This window comes from Melospiza melodia, chromosome 13, assembly GCF_035770615.1.
Source record: "Melospiza melodia melodia isolate bMelMel2 chromosome 13, bMelMel2.pri, whole genome shotgun sequence".
NCBI lineage: Eukaryota > Metazoa > Chordata > Aves > Passeriformes > Passerellidae > Melospiza > Melospiza melodia.
Genome location: NC_086206.1, coordinates 3,597,878 through 3,621,366, shown reverse-complemented (window position 1 = coordinate 3,621,366; position 23,489 = coordinate 3,597,878). Strand labels below are relative to the sequence as shown.

Genomic DNA, 23,489 nt, shown 5'->3' with positions numbered 1-23,489 from the left:
GACGGGCCGCGGGCGGGCCCGGGGTAAAACCAGCCCGACCAGATACGGCGCTTTCACCGTGCACCCGCACAGCCGCGGGCGGACACTTGCCCCGGGAGGCGCTGAGCCGTGGCGGGGACACCGCGATTCCCTCACACGGGAGTTACAACCGAGAGCACTACGCGTTCCCCAGGGCCCCCGGCCCCAGCTCCGGCCTCGGCCTCAGCTCCAGCTCCGGCTCCGGCCTCAGCTCCAGCTCCAGCTCCAGCTCCAGCTCCAGCTCCAGCTCCAGCTCCAGCTCCAGCTCCAGCTCCAGCTCCAGCTCCAGCTCCAGCTCCAGTCCCCGCCGCCCCCGCGCCGGGACCCGCAGGCCGCTCCTCCCCGTCTGGCGCGGCACGGAGGGAATCCCACGGCGGAGGGCGGGGACGGGGCCGGGCCGGGCTCGGCCGGGGCGGGGCGGCCGCAGGAGGCCGCGTCGCTGCTATAAAAGCGGAAGAGGAGGCAAGAGCTCATCTGCCTTGCCCGGTTCATCCCGCCTCGCCTGCTCATCCCGCGGACATGGCGCTGTCTGGCGACCCCCATTTCAAGAAGCTGGTGGAGTGGCACAAGGCCAACTCCTCCAAGCTCGTCCTGCGGCAGCTCTTCGAGGCCGACAAGGATCGCTTCCAGAAGTTCAGGTGAGGCCGGGCGGCCCCACGGCTGAGCGGGGCAGCGGCCGCGGGCCCTGGGGCTGCCGCGCCCGGGCGGTGCCGCGTACGAGGCCCGGAGAGCCGGGGCCGCGAGGGGCGCGGCGCGGCCGGGCCTGGCGGGCAGGGCTGGCGCGGCCCCGCTCCGCTCGCTCCCCCCGCGCAGCCCCGGCGGGGAGCGGATGGCGCTCGGCCCGCGGTGCCGTGCCCGCCACGGCGGGCGGTGCGAGGCCGATGGCGGCCCGGGCACATGAGCCGGGGGGGGCCGGGCCGGAGGCGGGGGAGCCGCTCGCAGCGCCCGGGGGGCGGCCGCGCCGCCTGCCCTTGACTCATCCTTGCAGCAGGGTACGTGCCGGGCAGCACAGCGCCCGCTGCGCTCGCACAGCCGCACTGTGGGGCGGCACTCGCAGCCTCCTGCACGCCGTGCTTAGTCACGATAAGCTCCGCGATACAATCGCGAGGGACCGCGCATCCCCTGAGCCCCCTGTGCCCGTACGAGCCCGCCCTGAGGCGGCAGCGGGGGCCGTGAGGGGGTTTAGCCCTCCCTCGCCTCTCGCCATCGCTGCTACAGAAAATGCCTTGCAGCGTAGGGGAGGAAGTAACAAGTGGAGGCATGGTGATAGTGTTCAGAGCCTTCATCTTGTAAAATGGGACGCGGATTTTCTGTTTGCTGGAGGCCGTGCTGAGAGGGCATGTGTGTGGTTACGTTGTTGTACTATAGCAGCAGTCGGAAAAGTCTGATATTATGTGATGCATCCCAGATTTGAGTTTTAAGGTGAGCCTGAGTTACAGAGATAAACCGACCTTCCATTCTAGAGTGTTGTGATAAGACTTGTTGCGTGCATCAAGCTTTTCATTGCTGTCCTGCGTAGAGGGATTTTTCCCCCGTTTTGAGCTCATTAGAAAATTCTTACGTTGTAATTGAGGATGGTATATGAAGTCCTGCATATATATATGTGAGATAAAATATAATTTGAATCGATGAGAAAATTATGCTGAATTTTTTGAGTACTGACTTCACCTGGCCCTTTTAATAGGGGCCATTTCTTATTTTTAAGAAATTGATCAGTAATATCTTATGAAATCTGCTAGATGCTCACTAATAGACTTAGTTCCCATTGCAAGTTTTCCTTATCTCCAGTATTTTTGGTGAGATGGTCTTTACTGCAGTTATTTATTTCAAATAGCTCCTCTAATTCATGCCCTTTTGTGCTGCCCATAAGTAAACAGTTGCAGAGTCTTAAGTTTGCTTCATCTGTCTTAATCCTTTCTTTTAATTATTTCAGTCCTGTTTCCTGCAAAGCCATCTCGTTCTAGTCCAGGAGAACTTCCTCATAGCAAAGTACAATTGCAGAGCTGATAGCTTCACTGGTGCTCTCGCCAGTGCTGGCTGCTCTGAGCCAGATCAGCAGGAGGATGGTAGCTAATATCTGTGGGAAATTGTTGTCTGGTGGTTTGGCCACGTGGTCCTGTGTCATTTGCAACCTCATGTGAAATTGAGGTTTATGAATATCTTTTTAGTTCTGGTAGATGTTGTTGTAAAATCATTGACTTCCTTCATTTAAAAGGAAAAGTGAAACCTACCCAGGTGAAAGTGCTTCCTGATGCTGGTTCTGGAGGAATTTCAGACTGGTGTTAATAGTTTTTAATCTGAGTATTTTATATCTGGGCACAAGTGTCTATTTAATATTATTGGAAGAACCTTACACTTGCTGCTTGCATCCTATCAAGTATATACACAAAACATCCTTACTTCCTTTTGACGTTTTTTTCCTAGTTCACAATTTGTATGTCCTGCTTGCCTGATAAGGAGTGTAGCCACACCTGTAAGAGATCTTTGCCACCCAAGGTGGTGAGGTAAGGCCTGATAGGAACAGGACTTCTTATCAACATGGGTTGTTCAGTGGAAACTGCTGGTTTTGAAAGGGTTAGAAGAGATATGATGCAGCCATCACATACTCAGCAGGTAAGGGATGTCTGGGTGTGACAGAAGTACCCCTGATGCAGACAGAAAGTGTTAGAATGACACTCCTGCAGCTTGGCTTGTCCACTGTCAAGGATAAGAGTAAATGGAATGTGAGTGTACCTGGGTAATGTGGTGGGAGATGCAGTCATTGGGATGCTGCAGGCTAAGGCTGCATCAGCTGGAGGTGCCTGTGGCCTACGTGACAAGGCTCTTGTCCCCCTGAGCAGCACTGCCAGAGCTGCTGCATTGCAGAGTGGGTGCTTGGGAGAGCACAGCTCAGCTGCAGGGCCTGGGGCCTCTGCTCAAACAGAGGGTGGATGGATCCCTTGCTATAAGGGCTTACACAGGATTACATTGTACACTCTGTGCTCCACCTTGTGTGTGGCAAGTTAAATCTGGTGGCCATTCCTTGATTTGGCTTTGCCTGGAAAGTCTTGGGTAGCACATTTCTGCAGTTTCTTCAAGTGAGCAGTGGCTTGAAGAGCCAGCCATCCAGCCATAATTTCATGAGAGAGTTTGTCTTCTAGGTCTAGTGAGATTGATTTTCGTTCATATATGTAAAGTAATGAATTGTAGGTGGGAGACATTTCAAGTAAACATGAAATCCTTTTCTTTGTGGAGTAGAGCACTGGGAGAGGCTATCAGCTGCAGTTTAATGTAGAAGGAGAATTCCAAGAGTTCTACTTCTCTGAAGTGAAACTGAAGAAGTGTTAGTGGGCTGATGGTCTTGCTGTACCATTAGTGAAATGTCTTCAAGTCTGAGATGTCTTTAAATAAATTGCATCAAATATCAAAGACTTGTTCTCTTTTCCTTCCATGCTGTATCTGAGTAACAGTTGTGGCAGGTGAGCCCAACCAGTCCTTCCAGTAGCTAGCCATGTTCCAGGGATCCTGGTGCTGGGGGTCAGGGTGTCAGGATTGATGTTGGCATCCTGAGCAGAAGGGTGGTTAGCAGCACTGATACTGCTTTTCCTATTAAAGAAACATGGTTCTGAGACTGTACTTGAAGACACCTTCCTTTCCTCATTCATGCTTATATTTTAGGGCCATAAGAAGGATGTTACTGTTAATGAGCAGTTAATGAAGTTAACAGTAGGTGAAACCACTGAAATGTTAAGGCCTTGCTGGTTATTACTGTTATTGTGAGTTCAGCCCCATTCTTCCTTTGAAGAATCTTGCCTGCTCTGTCATGTTACGTGTGAAGAGCAATTATGCTGTGGTGTGTCCCTGTGAAGTCTCTGGCACATGTGGTGGCTAAAATAACAGAGCATGTTTCTGTGCTCAGGTATTGAGGAAGAAGCAGGGGAGACAATGAACAGGGCAGAAACACAGAATTTAGATGGCTGCAATTTCCTGTGGGGTGTGTGTGGAGCAACAGGGAGAGGAAGATGTGCTTTTATCAAAGGCTAACTTACAGAATTCAGCTCTTCAGTTAGAGTAATTTATAGATTTGGTTGGAAATTATTGCTAAGAAGAAATTGGTAAAACAATATGGTAAAGGATTAGAGGAACTACGGAACCTGTCACACAGATACAAGGATAGTAAATACAGATGGGCTCACTTGGCTTCTGCTGGGCTCCCATTGCTGTGTTTCCTCTCAGATGTGAACCTACAAGTGCCTCTATTCTGATGGGTTAGGCTGCAGCTTGCAGGTAATTTGTAAAATAATTTGGAGCCCTCCACTGAATCAATGAGGATAGTGAGACTAAACCATGCACAAATGGGATTTAATTCTGCATAGTAGTTGGCAGTGTTTCTGTTCATGATGTTGTATAGATTTTTCAATTAGACTTGTTTAAGACTCTGTATGAAAGAATGACAGGACCTTTAGGAAGACAGTTTAATTTTCCAGCAGCAGAACAATGTGAAAAGCTCTTTACTGATGATACATTAGGAAAAAGCTGATTATTGCTAGAGAATGCTAGTGGAAGCAATATGTGATTGTCCAACTATGCATCAAATACACTTAATTGTGTTTGGGTTTTCACAAGCAGAAAGTGGACACTAATTCAGATTGTGGAAAAACGTGGTTTTCAAAAAACCAGCAGTCATTTTATGAAACTTTTTGGACAAATTGGTCACTCTTCTTTACTGAGTTAGTCTTATTAGGATTCCCATTATTTTTGTAATCTATACAGAATTACCATTGTCTCCCTTAAAACAGTCACCTCTCAGGAATGTGCAATTAAACAACCTGTTGATTTTTGGCAGCTTGACCCTGAATACTGACCATGGGGATATCTTGCTGGATTACTCCAAGAACCTTGTTACAGAAGAAGTGATGAAAATGCTGATGGAACTGGTAACTATTTAAAATCTTGCATTAATAAACAAAATAACTTTTACCTGCAACTCACTATTCTAGCATTGTTTATAAACATTAGTTAACATATAAGTTAAAAGGCATCAGTTTACAAGTCTTGGCAGGATTCAAATTCTTGCATTGACATCTAGCCCCGAGTTACAAAGCCATTTTTCAATGCATATTTGCATAAAAATGTGCTTTGAAAAGGAAAATATTTTTTTTTTACCTAGAATCTAGTGGATCTTTTTAATCTACCATAATTTTTGTTTCCCTGTCTTGTGTTAAATGTTCATACTATTTAATGCAGCTGAATCTTTGTAATGCATGTTGGCTTCCACTATTTTAAGAGGAATCTATATATACCTTTCTCAGGCAAAGTCAAGGGGTGTGGAAAGTGCCAGGGAGCGCATGTTTAGTGGAGAGAAGATCAACTTCACTGAGGTAAGGCTATTTCTGTCTGTGGTTCTTTCCACTTCAGTTGTGCTTATTATGGATGTTGATGCAAAGCCTGAAAAAACTTACTTTAAATACTTCATTGAAATCCTCAGTGATTGTAATTTTTGCTGCACTACTTCAAGAGAAAATTTTACAGTTCTTACTAAAAATACCTCCTTCCTTCAGTACATCTTATTTTAGAGATTTTGGTGGTATTTTTTTTCTCTTTCCTATTTTGTGGAGAGGAAGATGAATTAGACCTTGCAAAGGACAGGGAGCAGAGTATTGCATTACATGATTTTTGTTCATAAAGCTTAGTAAACTGCCTAAAGGGTGTGAAGGGAGGATTGTGTAAGACCTCATCTCTTGTGATGCTGCTTGTCTTTTGGTGCAGTTAACAGTTGAGAATATAAACATGGGAAATTAGCCATGTATTTCAGTGAGAGGATGAGTACCTTCCTCCTTTTGTAAATCTGAAGGTTCTAGACTAAATCTTTACTAAAACATATAGAAAGCCAACTGTACTTTTTCTGATGTTAAAAATGGGATGAAAACTGGGAACTCCATAGTACAGTAGGTTTAATTAGTCTGCATTAAAAATTAAGGCTACTAAGTATGTTTGAGACAAATTCAGAGAAACCAGTATTTCCTTTGAGTTGGCTATTGACTGGTTTAGCTATTGCACAAGCTATTTGCCTAAAGTAACTCAGCAGTTGGACATTGTATTGTTTGTGAATGATTCATGTTTGTGAAAAGGCACAGACAGAAAGAAATACAGTTTCACTGGAGAAGTGGTTCCTGTTCCTTCTGCATTATTGCCTTCATTTCACAGATGTAGCTACTGAAAAAAGAAAGCAGGGAAAGAGGGTGAGGAGTCTTAAATCTGTCTGGAGGTTGTTTTGTCTCATACTGCCTTTCACCAGCCTTATGGAACACAAATTATTATGGAGTTAGCCTATCTCTGACTGTATTATAGAGTTGTTCTTCATTGTGTATTGAGAGCAGGTGTAGCAGTTATAGTGTCAGAAGGGTACAATTTGCACAGAAAGCACCTAAACACAATATCAAACTCTGTGTTTGGTTTCTGCTGCTAGCTTCCTCTTTTCCTGCTGTCTTGATACCACTTTGTGTATCTTGTAAGTCTAGAAACACCTCTTCATATCAGGCTATTCCTCAGTTACTTCCTTCCATTTCAGAAGGTGACTTAGATGGGGTTTGTGTAATTTTTGTATGTATAGAATATCAAACCAGGTTGGTTTGGCTCTGGCATAGGAGCATGTGGCCAATGTGAAGCTGTCAGGTGTCAAACAGCATGAATAAACCTAAAGCAGTAAGACAGGAGGGAGCTTCTTGATGGCAAGAACTGACTCGTCCACTGCTCTTGATCTGCTGTAGAACATTCTTTGGATTTTTGTCTGAAGTATTCCAGACTTGTCTGTGTTTGCTGCAGGCATGGGCTGCATGGTGTGTGCTTATGTGGCAGTTCCTTATAGTGCACCCATGTGTGTCACTGCCAGGTGTTTGTCCCAGATGAGATAAAACTTGGAGCTGGATATGGTGCAAAGAGCATTACAGGATAGCTCATCTGAGCATTCATCCTGGGGACAGGCTGTATGGCCTGCATGGTGTTTAGGGAATACTTCTGCTTAACCATAGGGATCAGGTGAAGCATTCCTCCTCTTGACCAGACAAAGCATCCTTCAAGCCTGATAGTGAGCAGTACTTAGCAAATACCATTCCATGGCTGAGTGCTGCAAAAAATTTTCTCTGATCACCCCAAATTTGAGTGGGTATACTTTAATTAGCAAGTGAAAGAGGGCTTTTTGTATTCCAAGTCAGTAACCACAAACTCAATGATTTTTGAATTAGCATTTGGTATTTAAATCATAACTTGGCAGTTCATATTGTCTGTGTTGTTTTTGTCTCACAGTGCCTGTCATTGTGGAACAATGAGGTAGAGCAGACTAATTTTTTAATTTGTTCATTAGTATTGACTAATTCCTTCATTCTGGATTAAAACTGTTAAGCTCTTAAAACCACAGGGCAGATTTTGGTGCTTTGACTTATGTGCAGCTGTGGAGAAGTAACATAAATCCTGTGTGCTAAGAGATTTTTTCTTACAGCACAACCGCTACATATATTTGGTGTGCAAGTGTTCAGGCAGTATTTAATTGTGAGCAGTGGTTAGAGGGATGTGGCTATTGTATTCTTTGTTGTCAAATGTTTAAATTATTTCTCTTCCTGTATTAAATGGAGTACTCAGGATAATTGAGAAGATGTCTGGGAAAATAACTTCAGCTGCTTGTTGTAATTGATTTTTTTAGTGTTGTCATCAATAAGAAACAATTTCATTCTTGAATACCTAAAGCATGCCAAAATAAAGATAGCTGGGTCATGAATATTGCTGGATTCTGAACTTTTAAAGGGGTTTTGAGCCTTTTCTCCCAAGTGAACTCTTACTTTGCATACTGTGCTGTTGTAAGCCCCCTCACCGAGTTGGTGAAGTAGAGGGTGATTGAGGTGGCCACTGCTGTGAGTATGCACACACACTGAAAATGCTGCTCTACTAATCCCAGTTAATCTAAAGGGTTTTAAATCTTGATGACTATACTGCCTTCTGGATGAGGATCTGAGGCCCTGGGGTGGAACTTGGGAAGATCCTCATCTTGATTTTCCCCTTGTTTCAGAACCGAGCTGTGCTTCACATTGCCCTGAGAAATCGCTCCAATGTGCCAATCCTCGTGGATGGGAAGGATGTTGTTCCAGAAGTCAACAAAGTGTTGGACAAAATGAAACACTTCTGTCAGGTATAGTACCACCACAGCTTATTTTTTATATATTTATTTTATACCCAGCCAGGTTCTTACATGTGGATTGTAGGCTGGTTCACTTGAATTGTGTCCTTCTTTAAGGTTTGCCATAGTTCTGGCTCAAGCATGGAGTTGGAGCTGATTTTATTGATCCACTTTTCTCTCCCTGTTTCCAGTTGGGTTTTTCTTTAATGGGCTTCCTAGTTTTTGTTCCTTCAGCAGTAATCTTGTGTGTACTTTGGAAGTCCTGTAAATCATTAAGTACCATTCAAATATTACTTTATTTCTTGCTAATTTTTCAACTAATTGGCTGCACCAGGTAGAAACTGCCTCTTAACATTTGTGCAAGATCAGGAGGGAGGTAGAAGTTGCCAACTCAATTGCAATTTGATTATGCTCTACTTAAATAGTTCCTTAAGGATCTCCTGGTTTTAGGTCAAATTACTTTGATTCTATTCTGTTTGCAGAGTATCCACCTGGGTAGTTTTAATGCATTTTAAATGAGGCTGTGAGGACCTGGACCTGCTTGGTTGCTGTTGTGAGTCTTAGCCAGGTGGTAGAGCCCTGTTTCACTGCAAATTCTTACATCTAACCCATGCAGAATGGGCTTGCATTCTGTTCTGTTCTTAATAATAAATGCCAAAACCACAATAACTGACACCAGCTGGTGTGGATTTGGTACTTTCTTCATATGCTCTGAGACTTGAATGGCCACGGAAATTCTGTGGTGTCTAATCAGCTAGAAATTCTACAGTGCCAAGGTTTTGGTAGTGCAAAACAAGGGTTTTCACTGGTGCCATCCTCTTGTTTGCTCTATGGTTTCAATGATCAGAACCTGTGAATATCACTTTCATGTGGCTGTATCTTCTCTGCAAAATAAAAACAATGTCAAGCAGTTTCTTTAAAAATATTTAAAAAATTGCTGGTTTCAGTTGACTTAGCAGATGGAATTTTAGGACCGTGGCAATATCATCTATGGGTACAGGAAAGCTGTTACTAAAAATGGATTTTCTGTTTGGAAAAATGAGAAGTTTAAGCATTTGTTGTGAAGGAGAGCAAATATCAGCATAACTAAATGCTATGTAGAAAAATTGCTTTAGAATTGGAGAATGTACTTGGAAGTATTCATGATACCAGAAAGATTGAATTTTGTTCACTATCTACCACCTATGCATTCAATCTGCTCCAATCACAAAAACAATGTAGAGTTTTGAATGCATAGGTGGTAGATGATGGACAAAATTCAGTGTAGAGTTTCAGTTAATGATTGGAATTTTGTTTTGTTTCAGTGATGCTTAAAGATTAGGAATAGAGCAGGAACTTAGACCATGTGCTGTTAAGGTGCAGCCCAGAAATAAATCCTAATGCAAAGCATACTTGCAAGAGAAAAGCTTTTAGAGTGGTTTGCCAATACATCTCTTATCTCTGTGGCTTTATTCATACTGTCTTCAGCTTAGTTAGTGAAGCTCTTTCTGATTAAAGACACTTAAAGAACAGCTTCAGGTTCAAGTATTTGTTGCACATAGTTTAATGCCCAACATTTTATCATTTTTGGGTAGGTGTCTCTTGCCTTAGCAAACACTGTAAATGCTACAGCAGTTCACACAGTAGGGAGAGAGCTTTAAATTCTTTAAGTGTTTGATGTTGCAGTGTTTTTGCTTCTATCTCAGACATAACACGATGTCTAGCTAAGAAAGTGGCTCTGAGTGTAAGCCTTAATGTCTGGAGGCTTGAAAGCTGTCTTTGGCAACTTTCTACAACAGTACCTGAAAACAAAGCCTGTTTCCTGCTCCTGGGTTAGCATCAGTAGCTTCAGTGCAAGTATAAAATGGTCATTGTGTGTTTTATGGTTTTTTTTTGCCACAGAGGGTGCGCGGTGGGGAATGGAAAGGCTACACTGGCAAGGCCATCACTGATGTGGTCAATATTGGCATTGGTGGCTCTGACTTGGTAAGCCCTGACTTCTCTACACCCTGCCCATCTCTGTGTGCGTGCTTCCAGTGAGGATAAAATCTGATTGTGGCTTCTGTGCAGGGCCCTCTGATGGTAACTGAAGCCCTGAAACCATACTCCAAGGGAGGCCCTCGTGTTTGGTTTGTATCCAACATTGATGGTACTCATATAGCCAAAACCCTGGCTGAACTCAAACCAGACACCACTCTCTTCATCATTGCATCAAAGGTATGTCTGAGACAAGCTCTGCCTTGGCCTGCTCTGCTGTGAAGAGTTCAGTCAGAGAGGGCTGTCCACAGGAATATCCAGACCAGGGCCTTCCATTGTGGATTATTTCTAAGCAGACCTGTTGTGATTTTTTTTTCTGAATTTGTAGTACAAGGTTGTGTTACTGCTGAAATACTGGGGGATCTGTAAGTCAAATGCTGATAATTACTTAACCTAAATAAGAGATAGGAACAATTTCATGTTGTCTGGGGTTTATTTCTCAGTCAATGCAAGTTTTAGCTTTATTCACAGAAGTTTATTTATCTGCACGTCTCTGTAGGTGGAATGTAGGATCTAATGTAGTTATTTCTTTGGAATTCTGGATATCATTCATTCCTAAAGGACTTTTGATCCTTTATGTACAGTGGACTTGTTAAATGTTCTGGTTTTTTTGCATTAATGAATTGCATGTTCTTTAAGAATCTCCATTTTATAGGGTAATCACAACACCTTCACCTAAATAACTTAAATGCTGAGTTCCTTGAGCACTATAAAAGCTAAGCTGCTTTACTTCAAGAGGTAAAGATAGTCTGCTGCTGCTTCATAAGGTGACACCTATTTCTGACTGCAGACTGAATAGCTGCCTTTAAGTCTTGCCTTGCTAAGAACTTACTCTGTAAGCAATAATTGCAGCAGCCCTCTCTCTCCCTCTGAGGAATGCTTGTCTGGGCAGAGGAAGGAGGTGGGGACAAACTCCATGGTTACATAACTTGGGTTGCCTTCGTTTGTCAAGCACAGTAGAACCTTTCTGCTGTTGGTGAACGTGTGTGCAGTGCTGGTCATGCTCTGCAGTGCTCATTAGCTTATCTTGGCTCTGCTGCAGCTGAGCAACAGCTTATGGAGCAATAAGGAAACTGCACACAGTAATACTGATGGTCACTTGCAATAATGAGTCCAGGGATCACGGTTCAAAGGCTTAGGAAACTGCCAGATTGAAAGAGTAACACTTGAGTTTGTTTGCCAGACTGTAGTTAGCTAATTGGGTATGTTTGGAAGAGGATGAATGACATTTTTTTCTTTCCATAACAGGCTTATGTTTCATAATGAAGTATTTCTGGAGATGGATGAGAGTAGGATGAGTCTAGTGTTCACCCTTAAAGCTAAATTTTGATGGCTGAGTAAATCAGAATGGCTGTAGATACTTGCAAAGCTGCATGACTGAACTTCTGTGCACACTTTGTAAAGCAGGAAAATGTTTTCCTCTAATCAGCAAAAGGAAAATTATGATGAGAGTCTTGGCAGAAATGAGTGCTCTTCCATGAAAAAGTAGGAATGGAAGAACAATAGGACAGTCCATCTGGGTTATCCTGTTTAGATGTTCAATTAGTTTGTTTTTAGTTGAACAGTAAAACTTTGGTCTTTTACTAAAAATACTAAAGTAGAGAATTTTAGTCTCAAGGTTTTGCAAAACGGTTTGGGGAATGGGAAGGCAGGAGATGAGGAATAATTATTCCAACTTCAGATACATGCTAGTTTAAAACTAGATGGGTAAATCTAGCAATATTAGTGTTCACTGGATTAATAAGCTTTTTTTTTTTTCTGTAATCTGGCAGCAGCTGTGTGTTATGAACATCTAGAATCACTCTGCTCTGGTTATCTGACATGTGATGCTGTAGTAACCTGAAGTTGTTTCCATGTTAAGAGTACTGTTTTACTTACTTGCTTGTTTTCCACTGTGCAGACCTTCACCACACAGGAAACCATCACCAATGCAGAAACAGCCAAAGAGTGGTTCCTGCGTGCTGCTAATGATGTAAGTCTCAGATGTGCAGCCTTAGTAACAGAATGCAGCAGTTCTTGTTGTGCAATTTCTTCCTGCTCATTCTGTGTGCCTTGGAGCAGAGCCAGTAACAGCCCAAACAAGCTGAGCAAATGATGTACTTAGATCATTTCAGGGCTTTGGTAATGACAGGCTGTTTTGTCCAATCAAAGTGATAACCCACTAGTTTTCATTATAAATGGTTCTCGTGCATTGTTCCTCCAAATCTTGCCTGTTAAGTAATAGAGTGTAGTGTTTTCTTAGAGATAACCAATAATTTGGTAGAACTACTAGTAATGAAAAAACAAGAGTAGTGTGTGTGGTACTAAATTATTGAAATTATTGCTAAGTCTTTAAAAACTAGAAGTGAAGCTATGGTTGGAACAATACACTGACATTTCTATGGCAGATGGCTGTGCTATGAATAGAAACCTTGTGTTTGGCTCATTCTCTCCTATTTTGAACTCTTAAAGGAAAAAAGCAGATAGTGCCTGTTCAGGTGATTAAGATGGTCAGTGACCTGTTCCAGTCTGGGTAGCTGTACTTAGTTTGAAAGCTGGGCTTTGAAATTCCCCCTTACACTACTGTTCAGACAACTCATCTTTGTCAGAACACCTTCTAAAAGACTCTGGAGCTTGGTATTTATCAGTAATTCCAGTTGTCTTGGTTTTTTGCCCTGGCTGGATGGGTGGTGGGTGTCCATGGAGCTCCATCTGCTCCGGAGCTGTGGTGGTGTCCAGGCTGGGAACACTGAAGGAGAGACTGTGCCCCTCTCTGGAGGGCTTGATGGGAATATCCCAGAGGATTCTCTTTGGGTATGCTCCCAAATCCCACACTGAATGTGAATGAGTTCAAATTAATAACAACTGATGATAGTCAGCAGCATTTTGTTTAAATGGTAGCAGATCAGCTTTATAACCAGAAATTAAAATAGTTAATATTCTAGATCTAACTATTTTTTTATTTTTATTTCAGCCTTCAGCTGTGGCCAAGCATTTTGTTGCCTTGTCTACCAATGCTGTAAGTATAGTCAATCTAGTTAATTTTTCCTATGTACCTTTAAGGCAGCCTTACCTTAAAATCTAGCAAGGAAGCCTATCCTTTAAGATACTTGAGTACCAAATTTTAGCATTCCTCCTGAATGGAAGCTTTTTTTTTCCTACTCAGAGTAACTGAAATACTTCTAGAGTATTGAACTGTACTAAGACTGGACTTAGATTATAGATGTGTGCTCTTCTGCTAAAGCTTTAAATCTGAAATCAAGAGCTCTTGTGCCTGGAATGACTTGTTATTTATGAGTGTTACCTCTAATTGCCTAAGTTGTGTATGAATGCAGTTATATAAGCAAATGTTATTCAAACTCTAGGTAAGAGATGAAATAGTGCAGGCAATTTGAAAAATGCTTATGATGAGCACACTGTGTGGTGCTTCATGCAAAAGTTTGAAGTAGAGAGACTGTCAGTAACTAGAAAAGCACTGAAGTCATTGGCAGGGTGTCAGGGACTGACATTATGGTTCTGGTAAATGTAAACTGAGTATCAGTCCAGCTTTAACTGTATGGCCACTTAGATTCATCAGGAAATGAATGTATGGCATTGATTTTTTAATTGTGAGTAGTGATAGTTATTTCTGGGAATGAAAATGTAACTTTTGTGATGGATGCAATGCATTTTTTAAAATAGATATAGTTGTAGGATTGTTTATTTAATAGGTATCAAACTTGTATTTGCTTGCTTGGTGTAAAGCTTTTCATGATTGTTGGTTTAACTGATGGTGTTTTTTCATGTTTATTTTAGCCTAAAGTTAAAGACTTCGGAATTGACCCAGAGAACATGTTTGAGTTTTGGGATGTAAGTAAATGTCTGATATTATGTGGTAGATGTTAACTGTTAGCTTTTTCTGAAACAAGTAAGATGATTTGAATTAGCTGTCTTGAAACTGCAAATGCAGTTTTAAAACAGCACCTCCTAAATTGTAGGAGTTGTATGCAGTGCACTGAAAACCCCTGGCTAAAGGAAAATAGAGAACTCTTGCCCAGTCTGTTAAAATCTTCCAGTCAAAGGTCTGAAGAGGAGCCCTCCATGTTCTTGGCTGTCTAATCAACTGCTGAGTAACAGGAGATAGTCTTGACTTACTGCTCTATGCAAGTAGTTATTATAAGCTGTGACATTTGCCTCTTGGTGTCTATGGTATATAACCTAGGCCTGGTAAAGGTCAGGCATCAGAAATGGGAGCCTGATCAGAGATTTTGTAGCAGATGCATATTTTAAGTACACTGCCCTTAGTCTTGGTTCTTATACTTAATTAGAAACAGGTTGGTATATCTCATTGACTAATTGCCTGACAAATAAGCTGCTGTTCAGAAGTTGTTTGGAATGTTACCTTTCCCAAGTGTCAGAATTTTGCTGAAGCAGGCTTTCCCTGTAGAGGAGTGATATTATGAAAGCAGTTATACAAGCTACAAATAATGGATTTGGAAGTTAACTGGAATCAAGCTATTTACTTAAGAGATGTTATAAAAATTGGACAAGTAGGATAACTTCAGACTCAAAAAAGGCATTCATTAAGGGTGCACTGTAAAGTGCAGGTTCCCTTGACTATGCCAAGTATCCATAGTGCACTATAACCAGAAGGATAATTGATTTTGCTGGGAACATTCTAAACACACACTGCTGTTTTCTAATAGTTTGAATGTAAAATCCTTGCACTTCTCCAACTCAGCCATGTCTTGTTTGCAGTGGGTTGGTGGTCGCTACTCCCTGTGGTCTGCCATTGGTCTCTCCATTGCCCTGCATATTGGTAGGTGTTCCTGGGATGTCACTGTGACAAGAATTGCTCTGTTTGCTTCAGGAATGTAACTGTGGAGTGCATTAACAGCAGTGGATTGTGAATCAGATTTGGGGCAAATAGTATTTACCTGCCTGCTCTGAGTGCTTGGATGTGGGTGCTAAAAACAATCTGGAATGTAATGGAAATGTTGGTATTTTAGTACTGCAAATACAGTTTTGGAAATTACCCCATACCTGGGGATAAATAGTCAAATTGCATTGCTTTAATCACAAAGCCAAAAGTGCCTTTTTGTGTAAAGCTGTGGCAGTGTTGAAAATCAGACCTTGCATGTGACACTGCTAAACTTGAAGCAGGATATTTAGTATCTTTTAGTATACACACACTAACACCAAATCCTGTCTCTGGTTCTGCATATGAGCTCTGCTTAGCATTGTGAACTATGTTCTTATATTATTAATTCCTTTTGTTTCCAGTGCTTTGTCTAGGCTATAGAGCCTGATGATTACTTTTGTTCCCTCATCACTGTTTTCAGATGTTTAAAGTCTGAAACTGTAATGTCATTTATTTTTCTAGGCAAAAACTAGAATTCCCTTAGACTGGGATTAGGAGAATAACATTTGGTTTGGTATTTTTTGGAATTATATGAATAGGAGTTTTCATGTGTAGAAAAACCTATTATAAGAGCAAAATAAACAAGTCAGGCACTTAGTGCTTCATCTGCAATAAGCTGTTCACTGCTGTGTCAGACAGATTTGGTGCTGACTGCTGACATGCCAGCCTATCTCCACTTCTTCCTCTTAGACCCCTCAACTCCCACAGCTGGCCTCTGACTGTAGGTAGAGCTGCTGCTTTGAGTCCAAACACTTCACCTCCCAGTTGCTGTGTAGGAGTCAGGATTTCTGTTTTTTTCAAGACTAGCCTTAGTGAAACTATTAATTTGGGAAAGTGAGTGGAGGTTTAAATACCCTAACTACAAAGCAAAGAAAGCTCAGGTGAATTGTTGGTGAGAACAGGGAAGGGAGGGGTAGCCTTTCTCTTTGAGAATATCTTATTAGAGCTGTTCCTCCTCACACCAGTGCAGAAATCCCTGCTGTGCTAGCCTTGCCCTGTTTTTTGGCAGATGTGTCTCCCACTGGCTGTGATTAAGTATTCAAACTTGCTAAAAACTGTGGCCTCAAAATAGGCTCTGTATTAAAGGCCTCTGTTTTCCTTCTGGTTGCTCATTCTGTCTGAATGGAGATTTTAGGCAAAGGTTTTTGAGTTAGGTTTTATGAAGTTGCTCTGAAATCTGGGCTTTAAGCATAAGTGAATGTCTGGCTTATGGGATGCAATATCAGGAGAAGTCTGAGTGCACCTTTAAACTTGATTAGTAGTTGGGAATCTGGCTGCATACAAGGAATCAAAACTGTTTCACAGTTGTCTCTATAGGAAAAATCAAGTTTGAGTTGTAATAGTAAATACAAACTGTCTTCTTTCCATTGTTAGGTTTTGACAACTTTGAGAATCTGCTTGCAGGAGCCCACTGGATGGTGAGTGTGGGATGCCCATTTCAGATTTGTTCCTGTTAGTAAGGAAATGGAAGGCATGTTGATTTCTAAAGTGCAGCTCCCCACATCCTCAATGATGATAAAATGACAGTTTGTGGGGAGCTTGCACAGGACCAACACAACAATAAAACCAACGTAGGAGTTGGGAGGGATGGCAGTTGCTTTGTCAGAAGTGTAACTGTGCTTTGTGTGGTGCAGGACAATCACTTCCACACTGCCCCCCTGGAGAAGAACGTGCCGGTTCTGCTGGCCATGCTGGGGGTGTGGTACATCAACTGCTACGGCTGCGAGACGCACGCCCTGCTGCCCTATGACCAGTACATGCACCGCTTCGCTGCCTACTTCCAGCAGGTAGGGCTGGCCTCAGCCTGCAGCCAGTGCAGGGAGCATTCTGCCCTGCTTCAGCATCCTCAGTGTGTGTGGCAGATAAAACTGCAGTCCCTCAGTGCGTGCCTTCAATTGCCTTGAAAGGCTGGTGCCAAGATCAATACAGCTTATTTCCTCACCTAGACCTTTTCCTCATATGTCTGTTATCTTGATGTCCATAAATGAGTCAGCTGGATCCTTCATGCTTAGAAAATTTCTATAAACAAGCACTATTTATTGCAGTTGAAGTATATAGGGAAACTGATACTGAGTGATCCTGCCCTTCCCTTCTCTAGGGTGACATGGAGTCTAATGGCAAATACATTACCAAGAAAGGCTCTCGTGTGGACTACAACACTGGCCCTATTGTGTGGGGAGAGCCTGGCACCAATGGGCAGCATGCTTTCTACCAGCTCATTCACCAAGGTAAGCAAACTGTTAAATACCTTCTTCTGGAACTAGTCTGAATGGCTGCTAAGTCTGCACTTGTTTAGAGGTTGGACTCCTATCTAAGCTGGCATCACATTGCTATGGGGTTTTAATTAGCAGCTTGTGAAGACTACAAGATGCAGGTTTTAACTACAGTAAGGAGGACAAACAAAGCTGAAACTCGTGAGCTGTATTGTTACTTCCCCCTGCTGCAAATAATAATGCTCTTCTATAAAGCTTGTAAAAATGACTGAGTCTGCCAGCAGCTCTGAAAATGGGGTAAGAAGTGAAGGTTTTCTAAGACTTACCTGAAGCAGAGTTATTTACCTGGCTTTTCTTGCAGGAACTCGCATGATTCCCTGTGACTTCCTGATCCCAGTGCAGACCCAGCACCCCATCAGAAATGGCTTGCATCACAAGGTGAGTTCTTTGTCAGGGCACCCCATTTCTTGTGGCTCAAGGCACTGAAGCTTACTTGATATTGCAGTATGTGATATTTCTAACTGTCTCTTTGAAACTGTACACAAAAGCTCTGTCAACAGTCACAACAGATTTAAAAATACCTAGATTATAATTGCAAGTTACATAGAATATGTAATGCAGTGGTATGTTTATTCTTGAAGTGATTGCAGTGGCAGTGGTGTTTACTGTGGGCCTACTGAAGCTGGAAAGAGTTGAGCAATTAAGTGTTTAAAATTCCTTGAAGAATTTTAAGAAATGTAGTTCTTGGAGAGGAGGAAGAAGCAAATTCTCAGACCTGATGTGGCACCATCTCTGAGGAAGCTTTCAAGAATTCAATTCTAGAACAAAATTTGGAGAATGTAATGGTTAATGGCTGGGGTGATGGCCTTCTATACAGATGTTCATAACCTGTCCAGTTTTTAGTTTATCATCTGACTAAGGATTTTCAATGAACTAAAATTGTTCTTAACTTCTGAGGGTGGAAACATGTTCTGGTTAACTATTTCCTGCATACTTCACAAAAAGCATCTTTAGTCACTGAATTTCACTCTTGTTGAGATTTGAGATTACAAGTGCTATTAGCATTGTGTAATAGTAATCTTTTGTCAAGTAAGACCAAATACAGGTGAAAATTCTAAGTATGACTTCACAAAAGAACAGGAAAAAAAGGTTTCATTTGACTGTAAAAGGCTTATTGTGTCTTCAGGTAGGATAAAACCAAAATAAATTTGCAGGCTAGCATTAGATTGGGAGCAATTAGTTAGAACCTTGCACTGCATTGGTAGGGATTGGTGTATGGTAAGCTGTGGGGATTTCCTGCATACAGATGAGTAAATACATCTTAGCTGGGTTACCTTTGACTAATCCTTGCACCTGGCTTTCCATGAGGGGGTGTAGAATGAGATAAAATCATAGATTATACTGGGTGAAAGGGCTGTGTGAAGTCCAGGCCCCTCTGGTGCCTTTAGGAAACTTGCTGCCAGCTTGAGCAGGAGCAGGATTTTGCAGAACTGTCCTGGTTGTCTTTGGATACATGGACTTTAGTACATGTGTTAATAGTAACTAAGTCCCCTGGCACTCTGAGGTAAGAAGCAATAGCTAAAACAGATACATATTTTACTGCCAGTATTAAAATTGATACATACTTCACTGCCACGGTGCTAAAACAGATTTGTAAGTCTAGACTAGGTCTTGGTATGGGCTCAAGCACCAGGTGCCAGCATTCCAGCTATGCCAACAGTACCTTGTGTTTGTTTGTACCTGCTAGATCCTTTTGGCCAACTTCCTGGCTCAGACGGAGGCGCTGATGAAGGGGAAGACGCCTGAGGAGGCGCGCAAGGAGCTGCAGGCGGCCGGGCTGAGCGGGGACGCGCTGGAGAAGCTCCTGCCCCACAAGGTGCCTGGGGGCTGTGGTGTGGGGACAGGGCAGCTGGGATGGGCTGGCACCGGGGGCAGGCTGGGAGCAGCACTGTGGCTCTGAGGCCTTGGAGGTGTTCCAGGGAGCATGGGCTATCTCAGCACTGCCCAGTGACTCTTGGGTTACTTCTTGTAGCCCACAGTGGCCAGCAATGGTGCTTGGATCTTGGGGTCTCTAGTTGGTCAGAGTGACCCCGAGATAAGTTAGAGAGCCTCTTTTCCCAGCCTGGTGGTTGAAGAAGCAGTCAGGGCTCTTCATTTCTTGGTCTCAAGGTTGTTTATTGTTCCTTATCTATAAAATTCTTTCTCCTGCCCTGCTGAGGTCTGCTCAGCAAGACAGTCCAGGGCACTCCCGCCTGGCCCCTGGGTGGTGTTAGCTTTTTATACTAAAAACTACATGTACAGTATTTACAATAACTTCCCAATCCCTATCACCTGTGTTAGACAGTGAGCTTCTACTCTAAACCAATCTAAAAGTGCTGCCATCACAGCAGAAGATGGAGGCCAAGAAGAAGGAGGAGAAAGACTGGACATGGCCAGTTCCCTCCATCTTGCCTCCTGAACATCCATTCTAAAAACCCAAAAAAATCTATTTTTCACCCTGTGATAAAGTCACTGTCATTCTACTTAAACTGTTGTGGCTTGTAATTCTTCATATAAGGTTGGTAATTGTTTTTTCCAAGGGCTAAATCAAAAGCACAGGGGTCTTGGGGTCTGTGCCATAGTCTCTGAGCCCCCTGACAGGGTCTTGAGTCCTCCAGGGCAGCCAGAGGAACTTCCTGGATTCCCTCACTTGGAGACACATTTTCCATTGTGTTTGTAAAAAAAAAAATGTGGGAATTGTACCATTTTATGGTTGAAGGCCTTTAAAGCTTTCAGAACTTTGTATTTGCTACTAATGCAAATAGTGCAGTGTGCCCTCTAATGAAGACAAAACCTGCAAGTTTCTGATGTACTTTTTATAACATACTGGGTGACAATGTATCTCTTGTTTTGAAAGGTCTTTGAGGGAAATCGACCAACCAATTCCATCATGTTTACAAAACTCAACCCCTTCACCCTGGGAGCCATCATTGGTAAGTAAATACATTTCTCATCTGTGAATTCTAATGAAGACTTTGTGATCGAGTTTATTGATAAATCTCTTTCTGCTTTATAGCCATGTATGAACACAAGATATTTGTTCAAGGAGTTGTCTGGGACATTAACAGTTATGACCAGTGGGGGTAAGTTTTCTTTGTCTTGTATACTTCTTGACAGATTCTTGAATCTATCATGAGTTAGAGAAAAGACAATCAAAAGGGTTTTATACTTGGAACACATGATTTTGGGATAGTTACAAATGACTACAGATTTTCTGGGGATAGGTTACCATGCTATAATGCATAATGACTTGTAGATAACAATTTTGGTTAAGGACCTCTGAATTTAGAAAAATACTATGAATGTAAAAAAGACGCAGTAGTGAGGAAAACAGTCAAGCAGGCTGAACACATGCTCTGAAAATCAGGAAGGAAAATGTTTTCTCTGTAGCATGGGAAAAAGAATTATTTACCTCTAGATTAGTAGGCAGTTTGAGTGGCATCTGATGAGCAATAGATTGATTACCTCTTAATTTTCCTGTGCTGGAGAGACAGCATTTCTGGCAGAGGTGTGTGTATGCAGCAGCCCTTGGTTTCATGCAGGCTGCATCTGTGACTGAGGGCTGTGCTGGAGCTCCATGTGTGCAGCAGCAGCTCGGGGGAATCTGTCACTGTGTCACTGAAAAATGTAGTCAGGAGTTAATCATGTTCTTTCATCTGTAGTAATATTAACTGTAAACATACTGTATGGCTTAGGTAGAGGGATTGGGAAATAAGATTGTTCAGGTGCAGCCTGCCTTGGCTGTGAGGGTTGTTCTGAAGAGCACATTTGCTCCACAGGTGTAGAATATCAGTTTACACTAAGCTGCCTTAGTCTTTGTGTGCATGCTTTGGTGCTGTGCTACCACAGCTTGTTCTATAACCAGATACTGTAGCAGAAGCTGAAAATGGCAGACTGTGTCTAGTACAAGCTGATGTCTGCTATAAACTCTGAGATCAAGACTGTGGTAGGAGTAAGTACAGCTTTTACTGCCACACATGAAATTCCAGAATGGCATCCAAAACTGAGAGGTGGGGATGCTGCAGAACCAGCCTTGTTCCTTGCAGTTATTGGAATATCCTGGGTTTTTAGGGGGGCTGTAACTCCTGGGTAGGTGCTGGGGGTGCTTCCAGGCTGTAGTTCAGCTGGTCTTTGTTTGGGTGACACAAATCAGTGCTCTGAGCACTGTCCTGTTCAACAGTGAACAGGAGCCAGCTGAGTGCACTCTGCACTGGGCCAGGCTGCATAACACAAGTGAATACTGAGGTGAAAAGACTCTGCTTGACTCTGGAAATAAAATGTTCACTTAGACATCCTGTAATTTGAGCTGTCTGCTCAGCTGAGGAACAGTGAGAACTCCAGTTTTTAATGAATGAGATGGAGTTGAATACTTCAACAGTAATTTTTGAGGGGTAAAACATCACAGTGTTCACTGGGAAGTTATTTTTTATTGGCTTCTATTTTTAATATCAATGACTTATAGTAAATACTGTCAGTTTTTAGCACTAACATTGTTTTTTCTTTCTTTTCCTGCTTTTATAAATGCAGAGTTGAGCTTGGAAAACAACTTGCCAAGAAAATTGAGCCTGAACTGGAGTCAGATGCTCCAGTGACATCTCATGATAGCTCAACAAATGGGCTCATCAATTTCATCAAAAAACACAGAGCTTGAAATGAAATACTTAGAGGACATCGACAATCTCACCACCGAGTACCCAAATCTGTTGTAGATGTGCTTTTTTTAGCCACTTTTAACAAAAATAGCACTTTACAGATGTAGCTCTCTTCACTTGTTGCAGTTAATCTTGTTGCGTCAAGTGTTACAAATGAAACTAGTTTTGTGAAACCCTGAGATTGTAGAGTTGCTTTCTATTTCTGTGGCTGTTAATCTGTAAAGTGCAGCTGGTATATTCCTCAGTTCTTATCCCTCAACTTCCTTAAAGATGGTCACCTACTGATACTAGAAAATAAATGGTATGGTGGATGAGTAAAACTTCTTCACTCTATTTTTGAAGTGCAGCCCTAGTAACATTTGCCTCACTCACTGTGTAAGGTCCTCTGAAGCCAAGTAAGCAGACTTCTTTTCGGACTGTTTCTACTGTAAGCTGGAAACTAGAATGTGTTTAAAGAATCAGACCTACAGCTGTAGGTTGTTCAGTTACATTTCATCCCTTTTGAGCAAGATACAGACCTTTTTTTTTCCCCCCAGTGCTACTGTGAAAATGCAAGTTTACTGATGTTTGGTAAAAGATGTCTTGTTTTGTCTGTAAGCTATGTGGACAGCTGTCCAAAAAGGAAGAAGGTTCCTGAAGAGACAGTGGTATCTTAACTTTTCCAAACAGTTTTCCAGAGTTTGTGAAGCAAAAGCTTGGGATCACTTGGAGAAGAAATATTTTTGGTATCCTCCAGGGGCAATTTCTCACTGTTTAATCAGCATCACTGTCTGACAACAATGAAAGAAATAGAGAAACCTGATGTCAATATGTTGTTTATCCTCTTTTGTTCTCTTCTACTGTTAACCTCCTTGCTAGCAAACTGGCATGCTCTGGCTATTGTTCTGTAACACCTTTAATAAAGGTAAGACACAAGCATTAAAAGGACACTTTGGTTCTCATGCCCCCAATGCTGCCTGCGCTGTGTGAGCTGGAACCCCTCAGTGCCCATCTTTGCCGTGTGGCTTCACGGGCAGGGCTGGGTGCTGCGGGCTCAGCCTGCCTGCTCTGGCACCTCCGTGGTGCTTCACCTGCTGCTTGTTTCCATATGAAAAGAGAACCCTAGAGGGAAGCAGCCTGTTCTCAGCGGGACTTTAACCCTCTCCTCCCGCCGTGCTCGGGTGCTCGGCTCCGCTCTCTCTTCTCCCCGTCCGCTCGCTCCCTGCGCGCCCGGCCCGGACCCGCCCCGCTCCCTGAGGGATCATGGCCGCGCGCAGGGCGCCCCCTGCCGGCGCCGCCCTCAGCGCTCAGCCCGCCCGCACCGCCGCCATGAGGGAAAGGCGGGTGGGCACTGCGGGACCGAGCCCGCCGCTGCCCGCACCGCCACCCCTGGCCGCCATGAGGGAAAGATTTGAAGGCACCATGCGGGACCGAGCCCGCCGCTGTCCGCACCGCCACCCCTGGGCTCTGCCGCCATGAGGGAAAGGCGGGTGGGCGCCGTGCGGGACGGAGCCCGCCGCTGCCCGCACCGCCACCTCTGGCCG

General features: G+C 43.2%; 1 protein-coding gene across 1 annotated transcript; it reads left to right on the top strand.

Moving 5' to 3' along the window:
- Nucleotides 1-453: 453 nt before the first annotated feature.
- On the top strand, nucleotides 454-22,893 carry GPI (glucose-6-phosphate isomerase). The gene is made up of 18 exons (XM_063167631.1): nucleotides 454-656; nucleotides 4,844-4,934; nucleotides 5,310-5,378; nucleotides 8,060-8,179; nucleotides 10,049-10,132; nucleotides 10,217-10,363; nucleotides 12,084-12,155; nucleotides 13,137-13,181; nucleotides 13,958-14,011; nucleotides 14,900-14,960; nucleotides 16,437-16,480; nucleotides 16,697-16,849; nucleotides 17,161-17,290; nucleotides 17,637-17,713; nucleotides 19,023-19,151; nucleotides 20,172-20,247; nucleotides 20,331-20,397; nucleotides 21,842-22,893. The coding sequence occupies exons 1-18, from the start codon at nucleotides 538-540 to the stop codon at nucleotides 21,963-21,965; spliced, it is 1,662 nt and encodes a 553-aa protein (XP_063023701.1). The 5' UTR covers nucleotides 454-537; the 3' UTR covers nucleotides 21,966-22,893.
- Nucleotides 22,894-23,489: the final 596 nt, after the last annotated feature.